Source organism: Gymnogyps californianus, chromosome 11 (assembly GCF_018139145.2).
Source record: "Gymnogyps californianus isolate 813 chromosome 11, ASM1813914v2, whole genome shotgun sequence".
Lineage (NCBI taxonomy): Eukaryota > Metazoa > Chordata > Aves > Accipitriformes > Cathartidae > Gymnogyps > Gymnogyps californianus.
In genome coordinates, this window is record NC_059481.1 from 1892147 (window position 1) to 1905237 (window position 13091).

Consider the following 13091-nt stretch of genomic DNA (forward strand, 5'->3'; position numbering starts at 1 on the left):
ATAATTGTCCCGGCCAAAGGTCTTTGCTCCCCTCCTTTACTAGGGAGGTTGTGCTCAATCAAGCTTTGTCACTGAACTAATGTAAGAACTGTCCTGCTCTACACTTAAATGTTTGAACCATTCGGCCACAATCACGTTTACTTTGAAACTACACTGAGTCTGTACCAAGTAAAGGTTTAAGGTTAACGGAGGATTTTATTTTAATTAGTTTTATGATGTCTTTGTTGTCTGTCCACCCCTGTGATGTCTAACTGGCAAAACGCATGTCTGTGAACAAGCAAAATATTTTGCACAAATCTAAGTATCACTTGGCTAGCAGTTTTCTGAACTTTCACCTGGTGTAAGGAAAAAAGCTGTCACTGATACTTGAGAAATAAGGGGTTTCTTTGCAGAATTTGGACTATATTATTCATGGAGTCTTCAAGAAATGTGTCTTTTCCTTGAAAATTCATTAGCTGAAAACAGTTGTTTTCTAAAGGCAGTAGTTGTGTACAGTTGTTGTATGGCCAATATTGAAACAACTAACTCTTAATTCTATGTTTAGATCGCTGTAGGTCAAGGTAAGGAATATGCATATATGTAGATACATCTTTTTTTTTTTTTCATAGGCCTCAAGTACATTCTGTTCATGTTCAAGTCATGTATAACAAATAGCAGATATTTTAACCAAAAGGTAAAAAATTCTAGCTAAATGGCTGCGTTACAAATTCCAGTATAAACCATGTGTTTATCCTAGTGTGTGAGCCTAGATAACCATTTTTTCTGAAAAAAATCTACATATTAGTAAAGCTTCACTATCTTCAAGTCTCAGCACCTATACCTTCGGTTGATTTTCTTTTTTTTTTTTTAAAGTATGTTAAAAATTTACTGAAAATTCTAACAGGAATTTGGAAGGCAGATAGAGATTTCAGGAAGGACTGTTATTGTTAGCTGTGCTTCATTGTTTTCCCTAGCCAGATCAGTTAATGAAATGCTGTAAATTATACCCCCCAAGTAGACAGTGATTTAGCCTGCCGCATAACAAGTGTGCCCTGGACCTTGTATTGCCTTTTTTTTTTTTTTTTTTTTTTAATTTATAATTGACTGTTATTAAATGTTCTTGTTGATTGCAGAAAGAATTTCTAGTTTAGGATGAAACAACTGCACATTAATACTTGATTAATGAATTTGCATGACAGAGCAAAGACGTTACAGAATGACCGTGGTTATGAAAATGTAGCGATGCTAAAATGTTTTAAACACTTACCTGAGACAAGGGTGTTTGAGAGCAGGTGATTGATGGTTTTCAGTTCAGAAGTTACTGACTCTCTGTTTTTCTTTCAGACTGCAAATGCGACCACTTTGAGCTATTTAGTGACTGGGTTAAAACCAAATACCTTGTATGAATTCTCCGTGATGGTGACTAAAGGTCGAAGATCAAGTACTTGGAGTATGACAGCACATGGAACAACTTTTGAATTAGGTACTCCTTCGAGTCTTTCCGGAAGGGCCGACATTCCTGATGAGATGAATAAAGTCGAGTCTGCCAAAATTCTGGAGGAGGGAAAGCATGTATTTAAAATGATTATGCTGATGAATACTTGCTGGGGGGTTCTTTTCTTTATAGTTTAGTCAGAAATTCTGACTCAAAAACAACAACATACTTCAAAATTCAAAGGGATGATTGCATGCAAAAGAATTTACATCAAATTACAGAGATGTAATGAATAATGTACTACAGTTCGTGTACAGGAGAGAATAAAGAAGTGTATGCTTGAAACATCTCAGAAAGAGCGCATTAATAGCAAATACAAAGAAAATACTTTAGCAAATAATAATTAAAATCTGCTATAATTATGATGATAATTATTACAGAGTGAGGAAGCACATGAGGCAAATGAATTACAAAAAAATCCCAGCAGAAATTAAGACCTCCAAATCGGCCCTAAATTCTCGTTCGTCCACAGGAATTGTCATTGCAGTCCTCAGTGCTGTCGAAATGACGCACTCTCAAAGCACAGAACAGAAGAGGGTTTGTAGCCACTGGGAGGAACTTGGGCCCACTGTCCCTCATTAGCTCTTTTTATCGTGCAGTGTTAAATGATCTTTGTGCAATTAAATTTACCGCTTATTATGCTTAGGTTTCTCTTTATATGAACTGTAAGGACAAAAAAGAGCCTATCCAAATTACCCTGTAGTTCTCATGCTAAAGTAAAATACAGCAAAAAAAATCAAGCATGCAAAGAATTAGTGAGATCATCCAAATATTCTGTAACAAGGCATAAGAAAAAAGGAAAACCAAGATAAAAATCAGAAATCTCCTAACTTACTCCGAAGTCCCATAAACCCTTAGTGAGCTTCAGTTGCTTTTGAAAACATTGTCTTAGTTTTTGGTGGGAATTGCATGATGTGGAGCCAGCTACCGTTCTGACAGCACAGGTCTGGACTGAGGCTCCTTCCCCATTCCAATTACTATGCCCATCCCATGGTAAAACACTTTATTTGGTATTTTTGCTGACACACATACAATTCTCATCCATAGCTCTACACCACGAGCAGGGACTGTAAAAGTTGCACGAATAAAGTTCTTAGCATTTGAAACTCAAAAAAGTACAGCAGCGAGGGCAACGTACAGGAGGTCTCATTTCATTTAAATAGAAAGCAGATTTCTAGTCGGGGTGGTTGTAAAGAGTATTTGCAAACATGACCTAAAAGCTTGGGAACTAAGAAGCAAATGAAAAAAACAAAAAAGGCTAAATATATTTTCTCATAACAGATCTTGTGATTTATATTACTGGCCAAATTCCTGAGTGTGTGACTCATTATTTTTGAATACTCTTGAGTAGCAGCGTTGTATAGGACTTGCTCCTCAGCTAATGCTGAAGAAAAATATGGGATGTTGGGTTCGGTGTTGGTCTGTGAATTAGTAATCTCTTGTGGGCTAGTCCGGATTTTTTTTTTTTCCTCTCTGAAGCTTACTGTAGGGCCTTGAATCATGCTTTACGTCTGTACGTTTCTGTTGAGCATGTTTTTAAGTATTTGGGATAATAGTTGTAGCAACTTTTGAGCTTTTGCCTGGTTTCCAACTATTATTCTGCACAGGGATAATAGGTAGGCCATCTTAGAGGATGGGCAGATTAATTTCTAATAGGTAATACACATAGAGCTCTTCAAATGCAGAAAGCATTGTGTAAGCACGAAAAGTTACTATTACAGTATTAAATATCCAAGGCGGATTTACTTTGCTAAAAGTTACCTAATTAGAAGTCTCATGTTTTTCATAATGTGGCATTGCAAACTGTGGCTGGTTAATGCACCTTTGGAGACATTGGCTGTGTGCATTTGAAAGCCATTAATCTAAGCCCCAGCTGGATATTTTAGTTCACAGCGAGAAGGGTCTCAGATTTCAGGCTTTTGCTGGAGCAACTTGTGCCATTTCCTGCACTTCGGGCAGGAGGAGGCTGATGGGAGAAGGAAGTGCTCTCCCCCCCCCTCTCAATCTTACTCTCTGGCAACCCAAAAAGGTTGGACAATTGTGTTCAGCAAATATTTCTAAATTTCAGATGCTTCTGTGGTGCAGGTTTCCTTGGAAATCACAAATAATTCTTCACTAAAGTAAAGCAGTAATTACGGAGTATGATTTTAAATCTCTGGTGAATTTACTTTGCTGATTCAGATTTGAGTGGCCAAATGGCATTACTAGGTCTTGGTCCCACCGTAAACCTGAAAATATGGCGATATTTCATACGCCTGTGCATATAAAATGTATTTATTTCACAAGTTCATGTAATTTTTATGATGACCGAAGAAATTTGGGTTAGAAGTCATTGACCCCAACTGACAGAGTTGTACGAAGATGCCACGTTTTTGCAGACACAGGGGCTCATTCAGTCATGAATCACAGCGTCTGTTGGCAGAAGTGCTTTAGAAAGGGGTAGCTCCTTACGGAAAGGAGATGCTGCACACCAGATGGCATTTGCCAGCTGAACGGAGTAAATCAGTGAGACCTCTACACTAGGGTGGTAGATTTATTTGAAGATCGAACATTCAGAGTTTTTATGATTGTATGTGTCTTTTTTCAATGGTAAAACAAATAAAAAGCGAAGGTGCTGAGGTTACTTGTTTATGGCCAGTGAAATTGGGCAACCGGTTTCTGACAGTCTGGTTTTTGTTTGTTTGCAGTTCCTACTTCTCCTCCCAAAGACGTGACTGTGGTGAGCAAAGAGGGAAAACCTCGGACAATAATTGTTAACTGGCAGCCTCCATCCGAAGCCAATGGCAAAATTACAGGTGCAGTTTGCATGAGCAATAAAGGCAGATAAAAGATGCCTGGTTAACAGCAGAATATAATCTGCATAACTATGTGAACGTGTTCCATACTTCATTTAGCCTAGAGCTAGCCAAGAGGTCTATATCTTCTTTGTCAATCTTTTTAGTAGCTCAGATTAATTATTTACTTTTGTACCTAGTAAAAATATATTAAGATATAAACTAACTGCAGTGTGAAATTGGAGTCTAACCAGAAATATAATTGAAAATTTAAATATCTCAGTAACCTTTGCCTTCATCAGCTTGTGCTATTCTAATTGCATGCCTCCGGAAATACATCTATAATGCCTCTGGCCCATCAGTACTTTATTTAGAAGAATCCACCTCAGTGTTCTTTGTCATCTTTGTGTCATTTTTGTGGCACAGAACAGACTTCAAGTCAGTTTATTAGTCCCCTGACATAATCATTAGGAGTAAACTGTTATTTGCCTTTGTAACTCCATCACTTCCACGTAGGATAAATCACTTTACAGAAAATAATAATTACTGTTTCCCTTCTATAATTTCTGTTTGGATTCCCATTTCTAAAGGCTTTCTGAAATAATTCACTTCAATTTTCCTTTTTTTATGCCAGGCTTTAAGCTTAAAGCAGATTTTATTGGCATATAGTTTGCAGTGTATGATTTTGCTTTTTTTCTCAGAATTAGCTACGGTGCAGAATCAAACCTTTGAAACCTGTCACCAACTGGCATCTGATTAGGCAGTACTGTAGCCCAGGTTCTAGACAGAAGACTAAGACTAATTAGATCCCTCTGAAAAGGCAGAGTACTGGAGACTCTTAACCTTTAGTAATTACAATAAACTTTTAAATAAGCTGTAAGAAAGACCCCTAAAAGGCAAAGAGGCACTAAGCATGCAGCCCAAAGGCTGCAGATAAGACGGCGTGACTGCAACAGGTCTGTCTTTCTGGTATCCGTGCTAAAACAAGAGGGCGGGAGGGGTTGTGCAACACACCAGCGCACTGCTCTTCTGTATGGGCGGGCGCCAAGTGTGTCTCACAAGTGGAGCTGTAAGGATGCAGCTTACTCTGCACCGAACGCCTGTCTGAGCCATTTGTATGTCTCTGCATGCATATAGCTGTTTATATGTTGTATATATATTTTTTTATATTGGCTATAAAGCCCATGCTGTGTTATTTTATTATCAGCAAGATGTTTCCTCTATATGGGAAAGAAGGTTTGACTGGAGAAACAAGAACCTTTATCTTAACTGCAGGTTAGAGGACTTGGTTGCTCGTGGTCAGTGAGGGTCATTCAGACAGGTGTGAGATGTCAGGCACAAACATCCCCAGGTTCTATATGCTCCTAAAAAGATAAGCCTGTCATCTTACATCAACTACATACATGAGAAAGGGAAGACAATGTACAAAGAGATCAGCATTTACTTGCACAATGCGGTTAGCAAAATTATCACACACATTCAGTTTTCCAGGTAAAAAAATCTCCTTGCAGTGGCTATACTGTGAAGGAGAACCTTACATTTATTGATACCTGTTGAATGAAAACGTATAGTATTTATTCGTTTTTCCATAAGCAGCAGTTAACAGCTAAAAAATAAAACCCAATCGTTCCGTGGTCAGCCCGAGCCCGCCAAGCCCTGGGTTCGCTTTGCCCGGGGAGCAGGGCCGTTCTCGGGGAGGCGTGGGCTGAGTGCCCTCTGGTGGGGAGAGCCACCGCCGCGGGGGAAGCGGCTTACTCCTCCGGTCATTACTCCTTAACTCAGCTCAGTTCGTTCTGGGCATTAACTAACGCCGTAAAAAACAAGTGACAGTGTAATTCCGTGCACTGGATAGCATGTCTGTGGAACACTTGTCTTTTCAGCTCCAGTCTCCTTTTGATGTGGGTAGGATGGATGGGAAATACTGACCTGTGCTAGTCTGGATTCCAGATGCTTGTGCATCATTATAGTTGCTGACTAATTAGTGCAGTCATAAGTTAACTCGGTAGTCTTGTGCCACTATACTATATATAGTGCTTTCAACTGTCACACTAGATATCTATCTGTGTTGCCCCTTCTTAGACAAGTTACATACAAGGTATGTTGCTTTGTGACCTGTACAAGTAGCAAATTATTAAATCCACTCCCCAGTAGTTAACTATGCCACCAAGGGAAGAAATTGAGCGTGCCAGACCTACAGCTGGCATTTCAAGCGTCACCTTCCATGCCATGCCGGTTACTGTGATTTATGTGAATTTGGGGTATCGGCAATATTTTCAATTGCTTTAAAGAAGTGGAAGTCACTCTGGAGAACGTCTCCCTTCCTTACTGTAACCCCCAGACTGGTGGTCTGTGGGACGAGGGAAGCAGCAATTTGTGCAGGAAGCAGCGGATGACCCAGCCCTATATTGGTGCAAGTATTTATTTTATGCTGAGGCTCTGTATTTCTTATATAAAAAAAGTTATAAAGCTTTTACTTCATATTGGTTTGTAATTGCAGTATATTTTAATAACAGAACATAAACTCTTCCCAAACCTTTTTTTTCTGTGACATGCAAGATAACTTCAGTTCTCTTCAGATTATTGTCATCTTTGTTAATAAACTGAAAAACAATAATTATAAACTACTGAACACATGTTCTTTAGCTGTGCATGAGAATGTTTTGTTGTTTTAATGTTAACTGTTTTCTATAAATATTAATACTTTGAGGATGTTTTAACAGCTTTATGTTATTTTACTTTATTTGGTCTATGAACAGGTAAAGAGATGGAAGTGAGGAATTTCTCCATATTCAATGAACAGTGGTCAAAAATAATTTTGATATTTTAAATGGCTTTTTTGCTCTTAACCTATACTTTTGAACAGTTTAAAATTTAAGATGGGAAGGCTGTCTAATATTTGAATGCATTCTTAGTCTTTGAAAAAGTAAGAATACACTTTCGGAAAACCCATAAGCATTTAGCTGTGCAAATATCATTAAAAGTCAATAGAACATTTTCTGTGAGATCTTACGACTATCTTCTTCTTTTATGTATACAGTTCTTTTGCCTTTTCCTTTGAATAGGATACATCATTTACTACAGTACAGATGTGAATGCTGAAATACATGATTGGGTTATTGAACCCGTCGTGGGAAACAGACTGACCCATCAGATCCAAGAACTGACCCTTGATACACCGTATTATTTCAAAATTCAGGCCCGCAACTCGAAGGGCATGGGGCCTATGTCTGAGGCAGTTCAGTTCAGAACCCCAAAAGGTAAACTATCACGTATATCTAAATATCTTCCTCCTTGTTTTCTGAATGCAGCCTCCGTAAGGATAAGATACCAGTAGCATGAATTTTATATTTAAACTGAAAAAGACAGGAAGACAATGGAGTTTGACTAGAATGACATTTTCTGTTGGATTGCTCTTGCATGCAGTTAATACATACGCAAATGTTGCTCAGCTGTTTGATTAATTGTGTTGTTTCAAAATTGCTGGTGGGCACTTCGGTCATCTAGTTATTAATGCTGAGGGTCCGCGTCCTAAATGTACTTTTTAGAAAACCAGTTTTTAGTTGCTTTAAGATTCTCGGTCTTGTGTGTGACGTCTGCTCGTGATGAAATGGTATAAAGCAGCAGGCTCTGGAGCTGGTAGCCAGCGGCACGTGGATGATATAATGGGAACTAGTGTGACACAGTAGGCTCTTAAATCAAGAGCTGCTTGGTGATAGGTAACTGGTGAAATAGTACGAATGCATGGTAGCTTGGAAAAAAGTACTCTAAGGAGAGGTGAAAAATAAAAAGTTATGAGTAGATTTTTTAACAGTAGTTTCTCCATATGAGTATTGGTGGTTAGAAATGAGAGCTCTAGCTAGTCTAGTTATGCTATGTGAAACTTGAAATTCTGTCTCTCACTCCTTCAAGCCTTGTGATCTTTCTCTTGTTTTTTCCTTCCCTGTGCTTGTCCCACTAGCTGAATCCTCAGATAAAATGCCTAATGATCAAGGTAAATGAATAGCCATGCTTTCTCTTTTATTCCATCCTTCACACATTTTGTTTTTCCCGTCCATGTGCTGTCGCATTTCCTAAATGAAACAAATATCTGCTGCTCTAACTGTAAGCGAGCAAGTTCCTGTTGCGCTTTTAATAGTGGAAGAACTGGAAGTCCTATTTGTGGTTTGGGTGTTAGGAATATAAAGTGATCTCTGTAGTCAGATGTCACATGAAGGGACAAGCGGGTTGTGCCAGAGCTGAATCATTCTGTCAAAATGAATTTGGATTAAGTGATACTCCAGCCAGCCTCTGACCATTGATGCAAGATCTCAGTACACAGAGGTGGAAGATCAAACAGTTATCTAATTAGCACGAGTGCTGTTTTGTGAGCTCTACATCTATAATTATTTTCATAATAAAGGAAAGTATGCCTGCTCTAGAAAGCTTTTTTGCAAGAGAGATTCTGCTTGTCAGTTCATTTAGACTCCAGACTCTCCTGAAGAGCACAGCATTAGCTACTAAAAGCCTTAAGGTTTTAAAATGCTAGCTTGAAAAATGGTAGCTTTGAGTTTACTACATTGAATTACAAGGTGAATGTCCCAGGGCTATTTTTGCTTTCTTCCAAATAACCTACAAGCCCAATAAAAGGGGAAGAATTAGTCTAAAGGGATGAGTTTAAAAGGACATTGGCAAGCAGCTTAGACATACAATTAAATAGATCCTAAAGGGGTTGAGAATGAGCTTTTTTTTTTTACTTGCTTTTCAACTTGTTACTTATAAATAATTTATGAAATATGCTTTTACCTTCTGTGTACCAAATAATGCTGATACTAGACAGTTATGGAGTAAATTCATATCCAGACTTGTGTAACAGAGATGCTAGCTGAGATTCAGGCTTGTCTGTGGGGAAGCAGATGCTCACCGTGTCATCATTAGTGCTCAGCTGCAAGTGGAAGGGAATAGGGGAAAATTAAAAGGTTTTATGTAAAAGTTGATGTTTTCTGTTCTGCACTATTCTAACCTCATTTCAGGAGATAACTAAATCTTCTCATCTGTCGTTATCATGCTAAAGTAACATATTATTCTAGTAACAATTTGATTAATTTTTATCAAATTCTATAAGTTATAAATCATAAAACCCTACATAAAAGCCAAGAGAGTTTTGTTTCAGAATTCCTGTAAGAACACTCGGAGATTATAAATCATGGCAGTAGGTTAAATGTGGAGTAGGAGAAGACGAGCTGAAGAGCAGAAAAGCCTGCTCTGTGACAATATCACTGAATTGCAGAATTGTGTCTTTAAGGAAATAGTAGGCAAGTTACTCGAGACCGGGAAGGAACAAAACTACAATGGGATTGACTCTCTGGCCTTAGTGGTTCTGTCTTTTTTTCTCTCCCCTACTTTAATGTTTTTCTTCTGTATTAAGCACACTATATTGTTCTTCCACACACTTCTATAGCACAGAGCTGGTATTAGGAGAAGTTAGTGGCTGTTGCTGTCAGGCTTCAAGGAGTTGCACTGGCCTAGTACAAAAGCAAAGGTTAAGGTAACTAATCCTAGTAAAACTGTCCTAAAGTAACATGAAGTTAAAATACGTTGTCTGGCTGCAGATACCTAATGGGTAATATGGAGATAGGCAAGCTAAAAAAAACCACCAAAACAATTTCAAGTAAATGTTATCTTAAACTGTTCCTTAATGTAGAAGGAAATGGAAAACCTCAACAACAAACTTTGTAAGATCCTGGAAGAAAGCCTGGTGTCCATACAGAAGATGCAGCATGCGCATATGCTTGTTCAGAGCATATCATGTACAAGAAGCAAGGCTTATGCTCCCTGTTGTGGCGGTGACTAGCTGCTTCCCAGGGAGGCGATGAGTTACAGTCCTTATGCCCACATAAACTGCAGAGAAGAGTCAGGTCATCTTTCAGGTTGCACTGCATGAGAGATGAGCTCCCCAGAATTTAAAGGCTAAACTGTTGATCCCTCGTTTCAGGAATTAGATACTGAGAAGCATCTTGGTTAGGTACCTAAATTTCATTGTATTTTGAAAACTGGACTTTGTATCTTGTAGTTACCTTTGCATTTTTGGAAACGTGCAGACACTGACACCGTGCAGTTGGTGCCAGTATCAGGCATCTCTGAGCTGCCACGCTCTACGAGGATCGTGCGCAGGTAGTTATTATTCCTAAGGATGTCTACACCCTTTGGAAATATGACTGCTTGCCAGAATACTGCCTTCTCCAAATCGCTGCCTTCCAACATTTTTATCATCTACATATGATTTATATACTTTGTTACATATACACACACATATGGGGGGTATATAAAATCTGCAGTTGGTTGTGCGAGTATATACATTGTTCAGGGAGTGCAGACCCCACGATAAACCACACCAACTCAGTGTGTTACACCTACATGTACCACATGATCCCTGCTGGTCTGTCCAGGTGACTTTGTATATCTTATTATCTACTCCATTATTTTATGTCATCTGTTAACTTCAGTAGCAATTATTTTAATTTTCTTTCACGGTGTTATTAAGGATATTGAATTACACTTGGCCAAGCACAGGTCTTTGCAGAACTCATTAGAAATATCCCTCGTGAATAATGATTCTGCAATTATAATTCTTATTCTTATCAGTTAATTAGTTGTTAATCTTGTTAATATGTGCCACATTGCTTTTTTATTGTGCTATTTGTAACAGAGCATTGTACAGTACTCAGTAAAATGTTTTATGGAAGTCTAAATATAGTATGTCTGCATAGTTACTGTTACCAACCAAATTTATAGCCTGACATTGAGTTTGTTTGAAAATACCTGTTTTCAATAAAACAGAAAGATGGGCATAAAGTATGCCACCATCTCCTGTCTGTCACCTTTTCCGTGATCTTGCCTATGTTAAGGCTTCAGCTGCTGCGCTAAAAATAAATAGGGTGTCTATTTGTCCTTTTAAAATTTTGCCAGTTATTTTTATTCCCCCCTTCTCCCGCAGCTTCTCTGGTGCTCCAACATATCTTCAGTGCCAGGTTCAGTGATTCAGAGAATTCATCTGTGGGTTTTTTCACGTCTTTTCAGTGCAAGTTATCTGGTCATACAGATGTCAATATATTAAATATAAGCTGTTTAAAATTCTGTTAAATTATTTCATTGCTGCTGCAACATTATTAGTCCAGTACTTCAAAAAGAGAACACGTTTTCACTGAACGCAGTGTCCTCTCTGGACTGGCAGGTGCAGTATGTCTTTTTCATTATAGATTTGTCCTGCAATACATCTTTCCCGTTATTTTAGACTACGTCTAACGCCTCACTGTATACATGTAACATTCCTCCTTCTTATCCTTCTCGGGGCTTAATCAGTATTCTTGCTGGTACCTTTTGCTGTTTTTAGCAATTGTCTTTATTTCACAGTGACTGATTTACAGGCTTTGACTTTAGGTTCACAATTTCCATTTGTTACACATCCTTTAACACTTATTACTTCTTGATTAGAGTGGATTTTTAACTGAGAAAATCCTTCTCCTGATTGTGAAACTGCCAAACTTGCAGACTTTTGTCTTTTTGTGCCCAACATTGTAAAAATGTGCAAAGTATTATGGATTCCTATAACAAGAGGAATGTTGTTCTTTGCATCTTGCTGTATGTTTCCCCTACTACAGTATTTTTATAATTCATGGTAATTTTGCATTAGTGCATTTTAATGAAAGCACAGAAGTGAAAGAACCAGGGTTTTGTGTTATCTGTGGGAAGCATTCTGCTAACTCAGGAGAGGTCTCAACATTAGAGGTGAACTTGTGACTTCACGCATCTTGCTGTGGCAGCAAGTGATCTAAATTAGGTCTGAATTCTGCAAGGGGAAGCACTTGTTAGAGTAAAAAGAGGACAGCATTTCAGTTGTAGGTCAGCTCTTGCATTTAGCACCTAGGAGCCCACTAGCAGTAGCTAAGGTTCAGGAGGGGCTGTGTAATTTGCTTCAGTTTGTAATAATTGAGGTACAGATACGTTTACTTCCATTGTCAGCCTATAAACATAAAGCTTTGAAACTAATTAATTTGTTTTCCCAGGTTTCACCAAAAACATTTTTGTGATACTTCGTTGTCACTCGTGGCGAAGGTGAAACAAACAGAAAAGAATGGGGAGAAGTTGAAAGCAAGTTTTTATGGATAGGCAGGGACTTAATATTACGTTTACTGTGCTTTTGATCTTCCACTTATTTCCAGTCTTCCATACTTACTGTAATTAGGTATTAGGAAAAGGAACCTGTATTATTACTGTTTCAAGATGATTAACTGTCTGTACAAGTATGGCAAAGCCATTTGCATCAATATATACCTGTGTATTACTGCAAATAATTTTTATTGTATTTTTAAAAATTAATACTACTACAGGCTCCTAAGCTTACTTAGGAAAATAGTGACACAGGAAACTAATTACTAAATAGCTCTTTTGAAGAAGTGGTTCTCTTCTTGGAGAAACACAGTTGCTGTTCAAAGCCAAATCATGTTGTAGGGGAGAGAAAAGGAGGGGAAAAAAAATGCTCACAGTGGTTCAGAGGAGTTCTGAAAGAGCTACCTTAGAGATGCTAAAGTGCGTGTTTACGTGCACGTGTATGTATATAGATGTGTAGAAAATTACCACCTATTCGACCTTTTCAGCTTCAGGATCTGCAGGGAAAGGAAGCCGCCCAGTGGACATAGGACCGGATTACAAACCACCACTTGGTGGTAAGTGTTGTCATAAAGCTTTTCAATTTAAATGCAGTGTCTTTTGCTGTTTCACCGAGTGATGCTATAGCCTACTGAAAATACTGATTACATCTGTTCCAGTAATTTTGTCTCTTTATGATGATAGTTGTTCCCACTCAA

At 38.3% G+C, this 13091-nt stretch overlaps 1 protein-coding gene across 4 annotated transcripts in view; it reads left to right on the forward strand.

Moving 5' to 3' along the window:
- NEO1 (neogenin 1) overlaps window positions 1–13091 on the forward strand; it is a 213474-nt gene that overhangs the window by 185697 nt on the left and 14686 nt on the right. For 3 of the 4 annotated variants that reach the window (XM_050903398.1, XM_050903399.1, XM_050903400.1), the window contains exons 16-19: window positions 1324–1462; window positions 4162–4269; window positions 7311–7505; window positions 12882–12950. In XM_050903398.1, the coding sequence (XP_050759355.1) occupies window positions 1324–1462; window positions 4162–4269; window positions 7311–7505; window positions 12882–12950 (511 nt within the window). Of the gene's footprint in view, window positions 1–1323; window positions 1463–4161; window positions 4270–7310; window positions 7506–8206; window positions 8240–12881; window positions 12951–13091 lie in introns of all 4 variants that reach the window. The other variant, XM_050903397.1, reaches the window with a different exon arrangement.